Genomic DNA, 16,939 nt, shown 5'->3' on the forward strand with positions numbered 1-16,939 from the left:
GATGGAATGTGTGATTAGAAAACCAATTTCATAGGAGAATCTCATCACCTAAAAGGTATTTTATAGACTAAGTCCAACCAATTTTATAATCTTGATCCAATAATCTTTTATCATATTGCAAGAGAGAGTACAAAAGGTCCACACTCAACATACTATAACTCTTTACAATCCAAGAGAGTACAGAAGGACTTGATCAAATGGACCATAACTCTTTGCGATCCAATAATCTTGATCGAATTGCAAAGAGTTAAAAACATCTCTATATCCAATACACTACAACTATTTGCGATCCAATCATGTTTATCATATTGCAAGACATCAAACCAATTTCATTAGAAGATGCCGTAAGCACATAACATTTGAAGAGAGAACGAAAAAGGTGATTCTCAAACCTAGATAGAGATAGAAAGGATATAGAAACCTAGAGAAAAAAAGATACAAATGAAATGTGAGAGAAAAAATTAAAATTATAAAAAATACAACTGTCCCGTCTTATTAATAATTCGAGAAGAAGTACATTTTCCAAACTTTTATGGCATAACTATTCTGAAAAAAATTAACGGTAATTTTTTTAGAATTAAAAAAGAATAAATTTATTATAATGCGCATACGTGGAGATCACAGAAGGCGGGTGTGCGTGGCTGTGTTAAGTTGTTTGCGTGGCGGAGACATTTCGTACCATTGCTAAAAAGGATCAGCCACGTGGCAAACGCAGCTGATGAATATTGGCATGAGCTGGGGCCTTAAGATTCAACTCCATTGGTGAGGCATTAATGCGCTTACACGTGTTCGATTCTGTATCCTTTGCACAGTAAGTAACAGTTCGTATAATTAATTAATAAATTCATTTTCGTCTAAATGTCTATTTTATCTTTTTTTCTCTAGATTGATGTATCTGTGCTGCATTTCAATTCTGAAGGTTAGGTCTATTATTTTCATTTATTTATTCATTGGTGTTTTGATTCTGTCTAATTTTTTATTTTGCGGGTGTAACATGAATTTGTTCTTTATTTTCTGATTAATTCAGCCCCTAAATTTGTCTTCCTAGCATGCAGTGAATATGGTCTTGAAACTTTGAGACTGATTTTGAATCTGAAGTATATTAGCAAATCTTTTTTTTTTTTTTTCTTCTTGTTTTATACTGTAAAACAATCATGAAGTGAAAGTGTAGTTGAGATTATGTGATTTATCAATCTAGTATTGTCAGTCTCTATGAAACCAATTTATATAGAAATATAATGTCTGGAGATTTGTGTACCACAACCGTCTTGTCGGTTATGTTGATACATGATCTATGACGGTTGAATCACTTTCTTGATATATAATATGGTCATATAATCTTTATATTATTTTAAATTGTGTATTCTTTCATCCTACTTTAAGGTCTCCAATGGAGAATACATCAAATACCTTGATGCAAAGATATGAATTAGGAAGATTACTAGGCAAAGGCACGTTTGCAAAGGTTTACTATGGACGGAGTGCAATAACTAACCAGAGTGTGGCTATTAAAGTGATTGACAAGGATAAGGTTTTCAGAACTGGGCTAGCTGATCATATCATAAGGGAAATATCTGTTATGCGACTGGTGAAACATCCAAATATTATACAGATTTTTGAGGTCATGGCCACCAAGAAAAATATTTACTATGTTATGGAATATGCTAAAGGTGGCGAGCTTTTTAAAAAGGTGGCCAAAGGAAAACTCAAAGAAGATGTTGCACACAAGTATTTTAAGCAGCTAGTTAATGCAGTGGATTTTTGTCACAGTAGAGGGGTTTACCATAGAGATATAAAGCCAGAGAACCTTCTATTGGATGAAAATGAGAACCTAAAGGTCACAGATTTTGGGTTAAGTGCTCTGGCTGAGTCCAAACGGCAGGATGGTTTGCTTCATACAACTTGTGGAACACCAGCCTATGTTGCTCCTGAAGTCTTCAAAAGGAAGGGTTATGATGGTGCCAAAGCTGATGTTTGGTCTTGTGGTGTAGTTTTGTTTGTCTTACTTGCAGGTTACCTTCCTTTTCGTGACTCAAATTTGATGGAGATGTATAGGAAGATAAACAAAGCAGAGTTTGCATGTCCTAATTGGTTCCCAAGAGAAGTCAGGAAGCTATTGTGCAAGATTTTGGATCCTAATCCTAACACTAGGATTTCCTTACCTAGGATTCAGCAGTGTTCTTGGTTTAAGAAAGGGCCAAATGGTAAACAGAAAAAGCATGAAGTGGAAAACAAGACAATCTCTCCTGTAGTTACAAATCATTGTGAGCAAAGTGATGGTGTTGCAGCTGAAGCAAGACAAGAATCAGTTACACCAGTAAGTATAAATGCCTTTGATATCATCTCCCTTTCCTCTGGCTTTAATCTTTGTGGATTATTTGAAGACAGTTTTCAGAAAAGGGAAGCAAGATTTACTTCAAGAAAATCTGCAACAGTCATTATATCCAGACTGGAGGAAATTGCAAAGAGATTGAAGCTGAAAATAAAGAAAAAAGCTTCAGGTTTGTTGAAACTAGAGGGCCTTGATGAAGGTAGGAAGGGGATTTTATCCATTGATGCAGAGATCTTTGAGGTTAATCCATTTCTCCATTTGGTAGAGGTGAAAAAATCAAATGGAGATACATTGGAATATCAGAAAATATTAAAAGAGGATATAAGGCCAGCTCTTCAAGATATTGTTTGGGTTTGGCAAGGTGACCAACAAGAACAATTACAACAATCGGAGCAGATACATGACCTGCAGCAACAACATTCGCAATCATAACAGATTCTCAGTTTTTTTTTTTTTGTTTTTTTTTTGTAATACTTCATGCATATTGTTTATATGTGCATCTCAGGGTATGCCCAATTTTCTAAAATAATGTTGCTTCTGCATATCTTTCTTGTGTTTCATGAGACCATGACCTTATTGTAACATATGTAGTGTCCCAAATTCTGTTTGTAGATGTTAATTTGAAAGTTTATGTATACTCATTGTGGCTTCTCATGTATTAAAGCCATGAAGACTCATTAGTGAGAGAGTCATGTCATGGCCTCAAAAAACAATAAATGGTTTTGTTTTTTAATAAATTTTCTCTGGCGTACAGCTCCTCCTCTCATTCTGCTTTGAAAGACCTTGTTCCCTCTAATATGTACGCTACATCTGATAGTAGGTCGCTTATCTTTATTTTCGAGAACAAAAGTCATAATTGCATTTGCATTTGCAAGACATAACCCAGTTAGTGTATTGCTCTTTGCACTCCTCAAAAGAAAGTTGTTACATATCTTTAATTTTTTTTAAAAAATGAAAAAATTGATTTTTTTTACTATATCATTTTATTTTTTAACAAAAATATTAAAAGACAGCAATAAAATATTATTTTTAATTTTTTTAAAGTAACAACAAATAAGATGATTATTTTTTTTTTCTGATTCGAGGACAGACTAGTATTATAAGAAGTTGCTTGGTCAGTTTGTTTTTCAGTTCTAGAGACTCGGTACTCTCATGGTCCCCCCAGTCCCTACACCAAGTCACTCAGACTTCTCATCAAACCTCAAAAAAGTAAAAAAGGAACAGTATGTCAAAAGCTAAAGCAGAAAAACAGGATGATACAAAGACCTGCTTCTGATACTGACAAAGGTAATTATTTCATTTGTCAAACATAATTGAACCAAGCAAACCCCAATATGTTGATTTTTGACTTTGAAGACATAACTCATCACTCCTTTGCCTGAATAGAATAGAGATTTTCACAAATAACTCAACCGGACTTCTGTAACGTGGATTAATTTTCAGACATGAAGTTATTATTTACAATATGGATTATATTCTTCCGAAGTTATTATTTACAATATGGATTATATCCCCACAGCAAAAAACTCAGCAATTCCAAGCATACACTATATTGGTAAAAAGTCTAGATCCTTGTAGCATTACAAAAATTTTGCAAAAATTTTTGTAGAAGAATTTCCAGAACTGAGGATTATACTTCTTTTTTAGGAAGAATTTTACAAGCTATGAAGATCTCTTTCCTTGGACCGGGTGAAATTGGTGGTAGTTTGGTCATCCTCTTCTTTTCTATTTAGACCTGTTCAGTTTTAGTCTAAGGACTTTTCTTCCCCAAACAATCAAAAATCATTTGAAATTATTTCTTCCTTAAATATGTCCTACCATCATTAACCAAAATACCTTTTCAGATGGTGGTTATACAGCCACAAACATAGTTCTCCATCATAATCATTATCCTAAATTATCAGTGAACCAGACATTCATTCATATCCTAAAATCCCAATCATATAATGTCAAACTTCTATTCTGTCAGCTGTTCCCCTAGAATATACGTTTGGCTATAAAATTAATAAAAAAAAAAAAAAAACTATTTAAAACCTTACAACCTGCATCCGCACAATAAAGCAGTTTTTCCATGAAGAAAACCCATATTGCATTTACAACTTTACATGAAAACAATAAGCAACTGAGTCTGAGAGCAGAAACGTTAGAAGGAAAACTATATATCACATTTTAAGAGTGTATTTAGGATTATTACCGTTATTAAACCAACAATAGCAACAATATTAATAGCAGTTAGGATTGAATATCCAAATTACTATCAGAGGCAACAATCATGCAGAAATCTCATGATGATCCAATTAGGTTGACCGCTTTGAAGAGGAGGGAAACAACTGCCTCCAAAGATAACGACCGCTAGCCAAGTCAACGAAAGTCCAGAACCCACATTCTAATGCAGCCCGCACCTGATAAATCACCAATCCGGGATGTAAAAAGATAACATTTTTTTCAGAAAAAATCTGAACTAGAAATTGAAATTGTGGAAAAGTTAGAAACCTTGGCAGTTGCATTTAAGGAAGGATTAGCAGAATCCGAGGTATGTGTGTCTTTATCATTTTCGTCCAACTCAGTGGAATGAGGTTGAGATCTGAGGTTTCTGAAGACCAAGAAACCGGCTAGAATAGCGGACAAGAATATTAGAATGACCCTCAGAGGACACATTTTCTATCTCTCTTTCTGTGATTCAGAAACGTGTTGACATGTCAGAGGAATCAGTTTATAACTATGACTACGTAATTGAATTTAAAGTGTTGCAGTTTTTAAAGACTATGTTGAAGTGGGAGTGGATCTGCACTATGGAAAAAAGCATGTGGTTGGTGGCTCAGTGTACATCAAGTTTTGGCATATTCTTTTCTTTTAGATAAGTTGATGACTTGATAATACTTCAGCTATAATAAATTGGGATAGGTCTACTTATCTTTCTTTTCTTTTTTTATCTATCTTTATTTATCATTCTCTAATATTAGAATCTCTATTTTTATTAGAGAGTGATGGACAGAAAAATAAATAAATAAAATAATCTATCCCAAATAAACTTTATACGGTGGAAAAACAGTATGGCTTGAAGATAAGTTTCATTTCACTTAATAATTTCATGACTAATATATCATATAATCTATGGATTGGGATTTATTGAACAGCTGATTTTCTTGTAATTATATTTGCTCGTAAAATGAAAAAATTTGAGCGAAGAATTGCAAAAAAGATTTCTTACATTCTTAAAAAATGGATCTCATATATACGGACGAGTAAAATGTGAAAATTATTCAAAAAGAAAATATGTCAATATAACTATTTTTTAATTAAAAAAAAGTAAGAGAAAAAGAAAAACAAGTAAGACTGATTTAAATTAAGTGCACATAATAAATGTACAATTTTAAAGTTAAAGATAACTATTTTTTTTTTTGGTAATTAACTATTTTTTGAAATCTATGCATATATGCTTCCGATATGAATCAACTTCCAGACTTCCACTATCCCAACTCATACTCCACATCATAATGATAATGGGGGCGGCTAAAGTGGTGTGAGATGATTAATTTTAGGTGCATAACTGCATTTCACCAATGAAAATATTATATATCATAGAAAAGAGAAAAAATTTGACAGGTAAAAGAAAATTTTGATTGACATATAATGTTCCAATGGGGATATTATATACCAAAAGAGAGAGAAAGAATTTGACAGATAAAAGAAAATTTTGACTGACATATAATATTTCAATGAGAATATTATATATCAGAGGAGAGAGAAAGAATTTGACAGATAAAAAAAAAATTGACTGATATATAATGTTTCAATTGATAAAATACACTGAATCTTTGGTGCAATAGTAACTTCTAAGATTTATTCATGTGCATATTACTCTGTGGTGTGTACTCAGTAACACTTTATCCATCATGTTTTCAGAAAAAACTGGGCAGTGGTGATATTCATACGTGCACGGTGTACCCATTCCTCTTCTGACCAACTAATAAATGTCGAGCTATTAGCAAAAGGAAAAGTGATGAACAAAATTAAATAAAAAAATATAAAAAATTAAAAATCCTTTGGAAGGTTAAACAAGAAAGCCTAATTTCTTATTTCCAATTAATTAAACTTCTCCTGCTTACTTGATTTTTGTTAAACTCAGATGTAATTAATTCTGTCTTTGTATGACGGGGGTGACTAATACATCAATTTTACATTTTTACCACTTTCCACTTAGCAAGTTATCATCCCATACGCTCGGCTAATTTCCACTTTTGAATCTAGTGATGATTATAATTTTACGTTTGGCCTACTACAATACACCACACCACCTAATATAGGATCAAGAATGACTCTTCTACTCTTCTTTTATAACAAATATTTACTAATCTATCTTATTTTCAAAATTATTTATTAATTTAATTTACTTTGACAAAAGTTAACAGTTTTTGACCAGGGTCATTTACACAAATATAACATGTGTGGGACCAACATGATCAAAGTGATTAACTTTGATTTAAGCAAGATATGTTAATAAATAATTTTTAAAATAAGAGTAGATAGGGGGAATTAACCCCTAATATATGATTTCAACATTCCACGTTGATAATCTCCAATCAGATCATTGAATATTGCTAGATCTAAAGTGACTTACGAGTTAAAAGATGGAGAGAGAAAGAAAGAGATATTATAGCTTAGCCCAAATACCAAAAGCCCAAAAAATAACAATAATATGTTAAGAGGCCTTAGTTTCTATATGAATATTACTAGCCCAAGCTCGACAGTCCAACAGTTTCAAGTCCAACCCACTTATTGAACTGAAAAGCTAAAATGAAAAGGCTCGGCCGAAACATTGTAAACATAGTTTTAGAAAATTGTTTTGAAATGGGGATGAGACTGAGTTTGGGCTCGTCGTTTCTCTTATTAGTATGGACTTGTTTTCAACCCATGTTTAAATACCCATGTCATCTACTTATAATGCAGACAGAACCATATCAGGGGGAGACCTCCACGGATTCGTCCAATGCATCTAATATCAGTCTAAGGAGATGATGATAAAGAACGGAAATTATATGTGTTCTTAACAAACAAGCCAAAACTGTTCAGCTTTCATATCAGTAGAGATGTTAGTGAAATATAAAATTACTAATATGTGGTTTTCATCTAAAAAATTACTAATATGCTTGTGTATTATACACCTTTTTTTTTCTTTTCTTTTTGGATAAAAAACAGGTATTTTTTACGGGAGACAATCATGTTCGAGTCAGTAACATCCACATTGTGGTGGAGCTAGCTCTCTTAAAAGAAATTTTTTACATTCACAAAAACTTAATTCCAAGACCTTTCTTAACCGGAATCAAACATGTACCACTCAAACCAACCCCTTTTAATTATACATCTTTCAAGTTCAATAGGTTCCTATGCAAGATAGCTGTTAGAAATATAAAATTGTTTTACCTAATAACTGAAATTCTGGGTTGAATGGATCTTTACGTAGAAGTTCTCAAAAGAGAAAAGCCAATAACTCAATCGCTCAAATTATTCATATATCAATACAATCCAATGAAAGTATGCAAATTTTAGTTACGAAATATTGTGAAAAATAAATCTTGATTCATATTGATTTCATCATTTATCATCATCGTCGCTATTATTATAAATTATTACTATTTGTTGCATGATTGTCTGTTATGGGCCCAAAAGAAGAGAGTGTTTTTATTCATTATTATCGCTAGTCCTTTTTTTCTGCAATCTCTTTTTTACTATTTTAGCATGATTAAGAGACTACTTTATAATTCTCTTATATGGCATGGCCCATAAAGGTAAAGATACAATGTATGTCTATATAGAAAAGAGCTCCCAGTACAGGTAAGCCACGCTAAATAGTTTTCGCTCATTGGATTTTCTTTTTATTTATCGGTTAGATCCCTGTCTCCAATTCCTACACTTCTTCCTTTCCCTTGAATTAAAAGTTACCAAATAACACATCATTCTTCTCATACTTCACGACGTTTATGTTATCTTGTTCACACTATTGCAAAATATTCGGTTTCTCTCTTCTTTGCACTTGCAAAATATTGGTTTTACAATTCTTACGTTAACTTTTCTGATATATAGAGCAACATCGGGAAAAAAATTACATCCAATAAACTCCCTTTACAATTTTTTTTGTCTAAAGTATAGCGTTGTGTTAATTATTATTAAATTCCAAATGCAAATTCAATGATGTGGGATGTTGGAGACGAAGGATGTGATAATTGGGAAGTGATTCTTGTTCATATACAAGATATGAGTTCCTTTTCTGTTCGTATTTTCTCATTCTTTTTCATATGTGAAATCATGACCTGGCCAGTTGCAAAAAAAAAAAAAATAAGATAAAAGAAATTTCAGCTAACTAGAAGGCATGAGTAATGCAGTGAGATTTACAACATAAATGATAGAGCTTTTAACGTTGGATTTTATATTGAAAAACAGGTAATGAAACAGAAATTGGGAAAGGAAATTTCAACTCTGATTTATGATGTAGTGATATCAATATTTCAGATGATAATTTTAAAACTAAAAAAATGAGATTTTTGTGAGTATAAAAAGAATTTATTTTATGAGAACAACTGGCATAATATCCAAATTCTTTGAATCCTGCATACTTTCCTACTAATCCTACACTAACGACAACAATATGACATGAAATTGGGCTTTAAAATCTCCAGCAAGCTGATAAATATTTGGTATCAGTTGCTGTTACTTGTTATAAGTAGGAGGGAAATGGATTTTGAAAGGCTGGATTCCAAATTTCCAACACCAACCATGTTTTTCTGTCATTTATTAGGGAAATGTGTCCGAAATGATCAGCTAGGAAAGCTAAACAATTGATTACAATTCTGTCATTTTGCTGGAAACTCTTCACAGGATGGTTCAGCTGAGCATCTTGGGCTGGTTTTTGCTGAGATTCTATGGTACCTTTCTAATATGCTTTCCTAGGAATTTGGATAGGTGCTCCCAGCTCTTACTGTGGTGGCAAACTTTTTAAGGTATCCTTTTTTTGTTGTATACCTAATTAAGTGTTCTGAACAAGTTAAAAAATGACTTTTAATAAAAGAGTCAAAAATCTATGGTTAAATTCCATCATGCTCTCGTGAACACCTTGGCTTTCTCATCTGCGAGATTGATGGTTGGTTTGGCAAGTGGCATTCAATCACACACATACCGTGAGGTTTTTTTTTATCAAGTAACGGTTTTTGTACGGCCAACTTCAACTGTACGAATAGCATCAGTTAACCAACCTCAAGAAAATTATGGGAATATCATTTTTAAAAGTCTATTACAAGTCCTCCCTTAGTTTTGGTTCCTAATGCAAAGCGTGTTCATTTGCCTGTTATAGACACTAAATCCCCAACACTCGAATATGACAGAATTTGATAGTGGAGATGATAAATCTTCCTTTTTTGATAATTCATGATTAAGTATGTTCTCCTGTCTGATAAAATAAAATGATCCCCAAATGAACAGTCAGTTGTGAGCAATCTCAAATTTTCAATGCTTAAAAGTTAAAAGTGTAAGCACAATTTGTACCAACAGAGAAAATTGTAAGTACAATTCAATGGCTGTTTGCTATAATAAAAAAAATGTGGACAAACAAAAGTAATATATGGGTGTCATTAATCTGCTACTTTTCCCCTATTCATGGTTTAATTTCTTACAGGTTATATACAAATGTTAACATTCCTACTTTAATTTCCTACATCTACATAATGAATATTCTTCAAATATTTTATTATTCATATTACTACTCTCACCCAAATCAGAACAATACTGGGTAGTACAGATAGACATAGAAGCATCAACCAGGTATTGGAATCACTAAACTCACAACCATCATCACAATTCACACTTGACTTGAGATCCAAATCCATGAGTGCTAAACTACACCATGGCCTACCAAAATTACATTTTGGCTGTAACACCATTTCAAACTTGCAAAACTATTTTAATATTTTATTTCAAATTTTTTGAATAAAATAAAAAGAGGGGGGGCTGAAACATCAGTTACCGGAAACCGGCTAAGACTCGGTTTCGTGCTGATGCGACGCCGTGCCACTGCCGGCAGCACAAAGGTGAGGCTTCAGCTTGTTCTTCCACACATCCTTGAAAACAACCGCATCCCCGACCCTCCTCTTCGCCTCCACCACCACCAGCTCCGGCGTTAACCGGTAAACCTCCACAGAAATTCCGAAATTACCATCAGGCCCCTGCAGCTCAACCCCACACTCCTTCTTCCTCCTCACGGCGAGACTCTCCGCCTTCGCAAACTCCTCCACCTTCTCAACAATCTTCTCCGGTGACTCGCGCGCCAATAACCGCTCGCTGTCCTCCGTCGCAACGCTGCTCGACGCGTCAAACAACCTCGAAAGGTTCAAACCCGAAGAAAAAGATATAATATCAAACGCGTTCAAATTCGTCATCTTCTCATCACCATCAAGCTTCGACCCAAAATCCTCTTCGTGAAACTTCACTTCCTTGAACCCCTTCCGGAACCACGGGTCCCTGAGAATCTCATCGACAGTGATCCTCGTCTCCGGCGTCGTGTCCAGCAACCGCGACAAAAACCGCCGCAGCTCCGGCGACATCCACCGTGGGCACCGAAATTCCCCTTTGTAAATCTTTTTATACATTACCATCAAGTTAGGGTCATTGAATGGAAGATACCCAGCAACAAGAACAAAGAGGATAACGCCACACGACCAAACGTCCACCTTGGCGCCGTCGTAGCCCTTCTTGGCCAGAATCTCCGGCGCCACGTAAGCCGGCGTGCCGCAAAGCGTGTGAAGCAACCCATCGACTCGGACCTGACCCTTAACAGCGCTGAGTCCGAAATCCGAGACCTTGAGGTTACCGTGCTCGTCCAGCAAGAGATTCTCAGGCTTCAAATCGCGGTGGTAAACGCCGCGGGAGTGGCAGTATCCTACGGCGGAGATAAGCTGGTGAAAGTATCGCCGAGCGAGATCCTCGCTGAAACGACCCTTGGAGATTTTGGCGAACAACTCGCCACCTTTAACGAACTCCATGACGAAGTAGATTTTGGTTTTGGTGGCGAGAACCTCGTGGAGCCTCACGATGTTGGGGTGGTGGAGACAGCTCATGATTGAGATCTCGCGCTTCACGTTCGATTCGAGTGCCGTTCCGGCGATCTTCTTCTTGTTTATCACCTTCACCGCCACGCTCTGCCCCGTGTGCACGTTCCGTGCATAGTACACCTTCGCGAAGGCCCCGCAACCAAGTAGCCTCCCGACCTCGTATTTTCCGAACAGGGCGGTGTTCTCCGCCGCTGGTTCGATCTCCGGCATCATCGCTGTAACACCATAGACCGAACCCTCGCAAGAGGGCTCGATCAGATTACCTAATTCCCTTTTGCGCTGTGCCGCGCTATTTAATTCGATTGATTCGTTCAGTTTTGGAAACAATCAACTTTGTCCCACTTACAGAATCTGCGAAATTTCTCGGCAAATTAATAATGTCTCTTTTTTTCTTTTTTATTGAGGAGTTGGTGGAAATGGAATATTGGAAGGGAACGACGTTTAAATTTTCAGGAGAGAACAATGTTATATGAATGGATGGTGTTGGTGTTGGTGTTGGCTATTTATTTGTTATTATTTTAATAGGAAAGAGGCTTCACGAAAGGGAAACAAAATAAAATAAAAGCTGACTCGTGATTCTTTACCTTACGCGTCTGCTATAGTGGTACGAATAATGCTAGTTGTTGAAACCGTGATTCTTTTTTTTTTAATAGATATATTTATTTGTTTTAAAGAAAAAAATTTATCCGTTTACGTGGCGTTTTATCAATGGTAGAAAAAGTTGACTCCTGCAATAGAATATCGACACGTCGGTGCCGACTTCAGCTGCCAGATGTGTGTATATATTAAGTGGAAAATTATGATGGCGTTTTGCTTTTTCACTTCTCCTCGTTGAGATATACGCGTCTCTTGAGGTTACTTGTAAGTCGTAAGAGACAGAAAAAGCATATAATTACATAACTGACATTAAAAAACATGAATTATTGATGATGTGTGGAGGAAAATAATAAAGGATATTATTCCATAACCTGTATAAATGTAACTTACACAAGTTATCAAAGAAAAATATTATTCCAAACTAACATATCCTTAACAAAGGAGGGAGAGGGGGTGGTGGAACAAGAACAACCACTAATTTGACACGATTTTGGAAAATAAAATATCAATATGTCGTGGCCCAAAATATTTTCTGAAATACCCACGGTTGAATTTTGTTATTCGCCCTAACGCATTTTGCCACGTAACAGAACACGTTAAATTTGCTAACGGGCCCAACAAGACTAAGGGCTTTCTCATTCTCGCACGTGAGTTAGCCAGCTTGCCGCCGGACAGCAGAAATTATGTCCTTCTACCACGTGATAAAACGTACCACACCTGGCGCAATAACAAGATTTCAGACATCATAGATTAGGACATAATTTTCCAGATTACAGGTAAAGATACTTAATTGTCGTTGTCGACATATACCTATTATATAGGCCAAAGACAGTTACAGTATAGCTGAGAATCTATTGCAATTACCAGTCAAAATGGAATCGATGTATTGTGATGTTAAAATAACGACATTGAGATAAGACCGTCAATCATTTTTCATTTTGTGGTGCAAAAGATTTTATCTACTAGACAGTAGATCCTGCAATATACAGTTCATTTTTTTATTTTAATGAAAAATTAAGGTGGAAAAAATAATTATCATTTTAAAACACATAATTTTATTTCATTTTAAATAAAATTCTTTTGCAAACTTCATAATACTGTATTTTCTCTCTCCTCCTAACTTTGTAGAGGAGAGTGAAATTTAAAAAACTCTTTGCAAAATATGAAATTATTGAGAAATTAAATTTTAAAAACATATAAAAAATAGTAAAAATCAGTAATTTTAAATTTTTACAAATGTAACAATAAAAAATATTTTTTTATAATTAAATCACGTGCTGAATTAAAAAACATTAAAATAATTTTCATCATATAAAAATAAAATTATGTTCAAACTTCAAAGTTTTCAGTACCTAAATTATTAATGAGAAAATATACTTTCATTGAAGAGTATTTTTTTTTTATATACATTAATTTTTGTTTTTTTTTATAAGTGAGTGGATTGCACATATAGTTATATTTATAGTATGAGATTGCTTCTCTTTTATTTTATGAGATTAATAAAGCTCAATAAAATAGAGATAAATAAGAGTTATATTGTATGAAGAAGAATGCTCTCATGCTAAGATACCGACAACAAAAATCATTCAACAAAGTGTTTTATACCTTCTGTTTTTGTTCGTTATTGATAGGAATTTTTTTTCCAACATCAGTAATAAAGAGCCTTATTAATATTCAATAATACTTACGAAACTTAAAGAAATTATTATAATAATTATGGAATCACATTGTAACTGAAATAAACATATTCTAAGCATCGATTATTCAGATTAATTGATTGAATAAGGATTCACTGTACTAGATAATCATTGGTAACGATTAGATACTTTATATATGTGGTACAGCTTTAACTGAGTAAAAACGTTTTCAGCTGAAAAATCAATCTATGTAAGAAAAGCGGAATAAAATTATTATATCTCACATAAAGGTTTGCAGTTTAATAGGGTCAAAAGCTACCCACTAAATGCATGTCTGCTAATCCTATGTCAATATTGTATATCTTTAATGAGTATTGTAAATCCTATTATATTGGCTAACCATGATGCATATCTTATTATTCAATTAATTAAAGAGATCAGGAGTAAATTATCTCATATATACACGTAAGAGTATGTGAGACTTATATTTTTTTTTTCTGTACATAGCTTCACATGAATCCCATGTGTGTAGAAGATAATTATTTTTTTTTAGTATATAACCAGGAGATATCTCCATTCAATTTTTTCTGATTACTTTATCTTCGGAGTACGGTCCTAAAACTAGCTCCTCATTAAAATAGATAGTGCATTGGACCATTGTTAGCAGAGGAAGAGTTAGACTAATCTCCCTTTGAGGTTGAGGCGATTTCCCTCTAGCCTCCAAAAAAAATTCTAAGAATTTGCTTTAGCTAATATTTGAACTATTGACCAAAGTAATCCAATGGTCACTCACTTTTCAACCCTTGGGGGTTTAATTTTTTTATTTTAGTGGGTGTGTAGGAGGTAATTTTATTTCATCAAACATTAATTTCTTAATTAAAATGTAAAGTACCGATTTTTACTAAAGTTAAAATTTAGGCTTTTTGACCCAGTAGTGTTATTTTTATAAGGTTTGATCGGAATAATTTCTTGGTCAAACTTATTATCTATATAATGTATAACAACGCGGTACTATGAAGACCGCTTAAGACGTAAAACTTAAAGAGTCGCGTCCTTTGTGAATAAATCTTTGGTGCTACTGTTGCACCAAGATTCAGTGCATTCCACCAATAAGAGTATTACACATCATAGGAGAGAGAAAAAATTTGATAGAGAAAATAAAACTTTAGCTGACATGTAATATTTCTAGTGGTGGGATGTACTGAATTTTTGGTGCAACAGTAGCACTAAAGATTTATCCGTCCTTTGTAATATTTTCGATGTGCTAAAAGAGAAATAGCTGCATCATCCTTCCCTCCTGATTCCTATCTTCATCTTTTCTAGTATGTTTCTCTCTTCTCTTCGTCTGTTCAAATCATTCTTCCTCACTCTCCCTCTTGTCCCCTTTCTCGTTGAGAACATAATTTCATTAGAGATCATTAGAGCGAAATTTAGAACATTGTGTCAACACCAACATTTGAGTTTCAACCCCCACATTAACAAATATAGATGATGAGAGTCCTTTAAATTAGGGGATTGAAATAAATATTATTAAAAAATCATTGTAAACTATTAGATAAAGACAATCACTGGCCTCAAATTTAATTTTGATTTTATAACCATACAAATTATGAGATATTAAAAATACATTAGTTGTCATATTTTTGCAAAACGTAACATTAATTATTTGTTCTTTAAAATTTATATACAAATATTCTTATAATCATTTTTTAGTGAATTTGGCATGACTTATGTTGCAAAAATAATTTGATATTATGAAAAAAGAGTTGGCTTGTGTAATGCATATGTATTTATATATTTATTCATTTGTATCTTTAGTATTAAGATAATAACATGATATTATAGAAAAAAATAAGATGTATTTTTACATAATTTTTAGTATTTCTATGAGATACAATTTTATATTTATTTTGGATAATTATAATTTATTAAATATAAAGCTTTGATATTTATATTATAATCTCTTGTGATTTGATCAATTTTATAAATATCAAATGATAAATATGTAATTATTTTAAAACTAAAAAAATATTTATATCATGTTATTAAATGAAATTCTATTTCTAAAAGTTTAAAAAAAATTGTGTTATCATGCCCAATTTTCCGCCCAAGAACTTTTTCTTGTAATAGAAATAGAAAAGAATCATTTCTCTAAAAAAACCATGTCAAGAGAAGAATAGTTGAAATGCACACCCTTCTATCCTTTTATAATTTGAAAAATCTTAATAATCTGATTTATAATATTAATGACATAAATTCTTTAATTTAAATATGTATGCCTTATACAAATAAAATTGATTTACAAAATTGATTTATAAAATTTATTCATTCTATTGTGTCATTTTGTAAAAAAGTTAATACTTATTGGTGACAATATTTATTATTTTATTTTAATCCAAGTCAAACAAAAGAAGAGGAATGTCAAATAATCTTTTAGTTTTAATATTTTTTAGCTCCGTATCTTTATTTTTTTTAAGTACGCAATTTTACATTTTTCACAAACTTTCATAGAACAGATACGTGTCTAATTAATGTTAGTCACCTTTGGGAGGGGTTTAAAGCCTTAATCCTGGATCCGCCCCGAATTGGATTAGTTCCGAAGCAATGAACCGATTGAAATATTTCCAAAAAAAATGCTAGTCATTATATTTTCAATAGGATCCATACAATTCTACACATATTAAAAGTTGATTTTTATGTCTAAAATGAATGAATAAATATAAATTGATTAACACTCTACTTTGGTACCTAAATGATACTTATTTTTTTGAACTTAGTCTCTTAGAGATAAGTTTAATCAATTTAGCACTTCAAATTTGAAATTCTTAAAGAAATTTTATGCCGCTATTTATTTTAATATGATAATGTTAATTTTAAAAGTTGATTTATAATGTTAATAGACCATTTAAATGTGTGACTCAGCCAATCAAACTAAAATAAACTCTTTAACCAAAATTCATTTTAAAAAATATATACTCTAAAATCAAATACTACATACAGATTACAGACACAAGTTTTAAATGATCTATAAAATTAGCAAAGCAAAGTCATTTTAGTCTGATTAACTAATTAATTCATATATATTATGTCACTTTTAAATATTAGATCAAAATCCTTAAAGCAAATAGAATTAAATTTAAATTATAAAAGGATAAATTTTTTGAAGATTTTAATTTTAATGGATTAAATTAATATATTTTTTTTCAGGAATAAAATATAACTTTATTAAGGATACCAAAAAAAAAAATATAGCTTTATTATAAAAAAAATTC

The 16,939-nt window shown here is 32.7% G+C and overlaps 3 protein-coding genes across 5 annotated transcripts; 1 reads left to right on the top strand and 2 right to left on the bottom strand.

Annotated features, from left to right (window-relative positions):
* Positions 1-888: 888 nt before the first annotated feature.
* Positions 889-2,977, top strand: LOC133310422 (CBL-interacting serine/threonine-protein kinase 10-like). 3 transcript variants are annotated; one of them, XM_061511352.1, is made up of 2 exons: positions 889-919; positions 1,384-2,977. In XM_061511352.1, the coding sequence occupies exon 2, from the start codon at positions 1,391-1,393 to the stop codon at positions 2,762-2,764; it is 1,374 nt and encodes a 457-aa protein (XP_061367336.1). In that variant the 5' UTR covers positions 889-919; positions 1,384-1,390; the 3' UTR covers positions 2,765-2,977. The 3 variants fall into 3 exon arrangements, with proteins under 3 accessions (XP_061367336.1, XP_061367338.1, XP_061367337.1); XM_061511354.1 differs by lacking the exon at positions 889-919 and having other exon boundaries at positions 1,039-2,248; positions 2,396-2,977; XM_061511353.1 differs by lacking the exon at positions 889-919 and having other exon boundaries at positions 1,039-2,224; positions 2,270-2,977.
* Positions 2,978-4,629: 1,652 nt separating this feature from the next.
* Positions 4,630-4,990, bottom strand: LOC133310421 (uncharacterized). The gene is made up of 2 exons (XM_061511351.1): positions 4,826-4,990; positions 4,630-4,734 (listed from the first exon to the last, which is right to left on the bottom strand). The coding sequence occupies exons 1-2, from the start codon at positions 4,988-4,990 to the stop codon at positions 4,630-4,632; spliced, it is 270 nt and encodes an 89-aa protein (XP_061367335.1).
* A 5,143-nt stretch (positions 4,991-10,133) lies between these two features.
* On the bottom strand, positions 10,134-11,907 carry LOC133310446 (CBL-interacting serine/threonine-protein kinase 11-like). Its single transcript, XM_061511384.1, has one exon. It carries the CDS (start codon positions 11,644-11,646, stop codon positions 10,360-10,362), a length of 1,287 nt encoding a protein of 428 aa, XP_061367368.1. The 5' UTR covers positions 11,647-11,907; the 3' UTR covers positions 10,134-10,359.
* Positions 11,908-16,939: the final 5,032 nt, after the last annotated feature.

This window comes from Gastrolobium bilobum, unplaced genomic scaffold (genome assembly GCF_033153095.1).
Source record: "Gastrolobium bilobum isolate Gb01-03AN ecotype WA unplaced genomic scaffold, APGP_CSIRO_Gbil_v1 utg50887, whole genome shotgun sequence".
NCBI classification, from domain to species: Eukaryota; Viridiplantae; Streptophyta; class Magnoliopsida; order Fabales; family Fabaceae; genus Gastrolobium; species Gastrolobium bilobum.

Coding starts and splice junctions, on each gene's coding strand:
- LOC133310421 (XM_061511351.1), bottom strand. CDS start 4,990: ATGTGTCCTCTGAGGGTCATTCTAATATTCTTGTCCGCTATTCTAGCC. Junction 4,735..4,825: donor CCTTAAATGCAACTGCCAAG/GTTTCTAACTTT, acceptor GTGATTTATCAG/GTGCGGGCTGCATTAGAATG.
- LOC133310422 (XM_061511352.1), top strand. CDS start 1,391: ATGGAGAATACATCAAATACCTTGATGCAAAGATATGAATTAGGAAGA.
- LOC133310446 (XM_061511384.1), bottom strand. CDS start 11,646: ATGATGCCGGAGATCGAACCAGCGGCGGAGAACACCGCCCTGTTCGGA.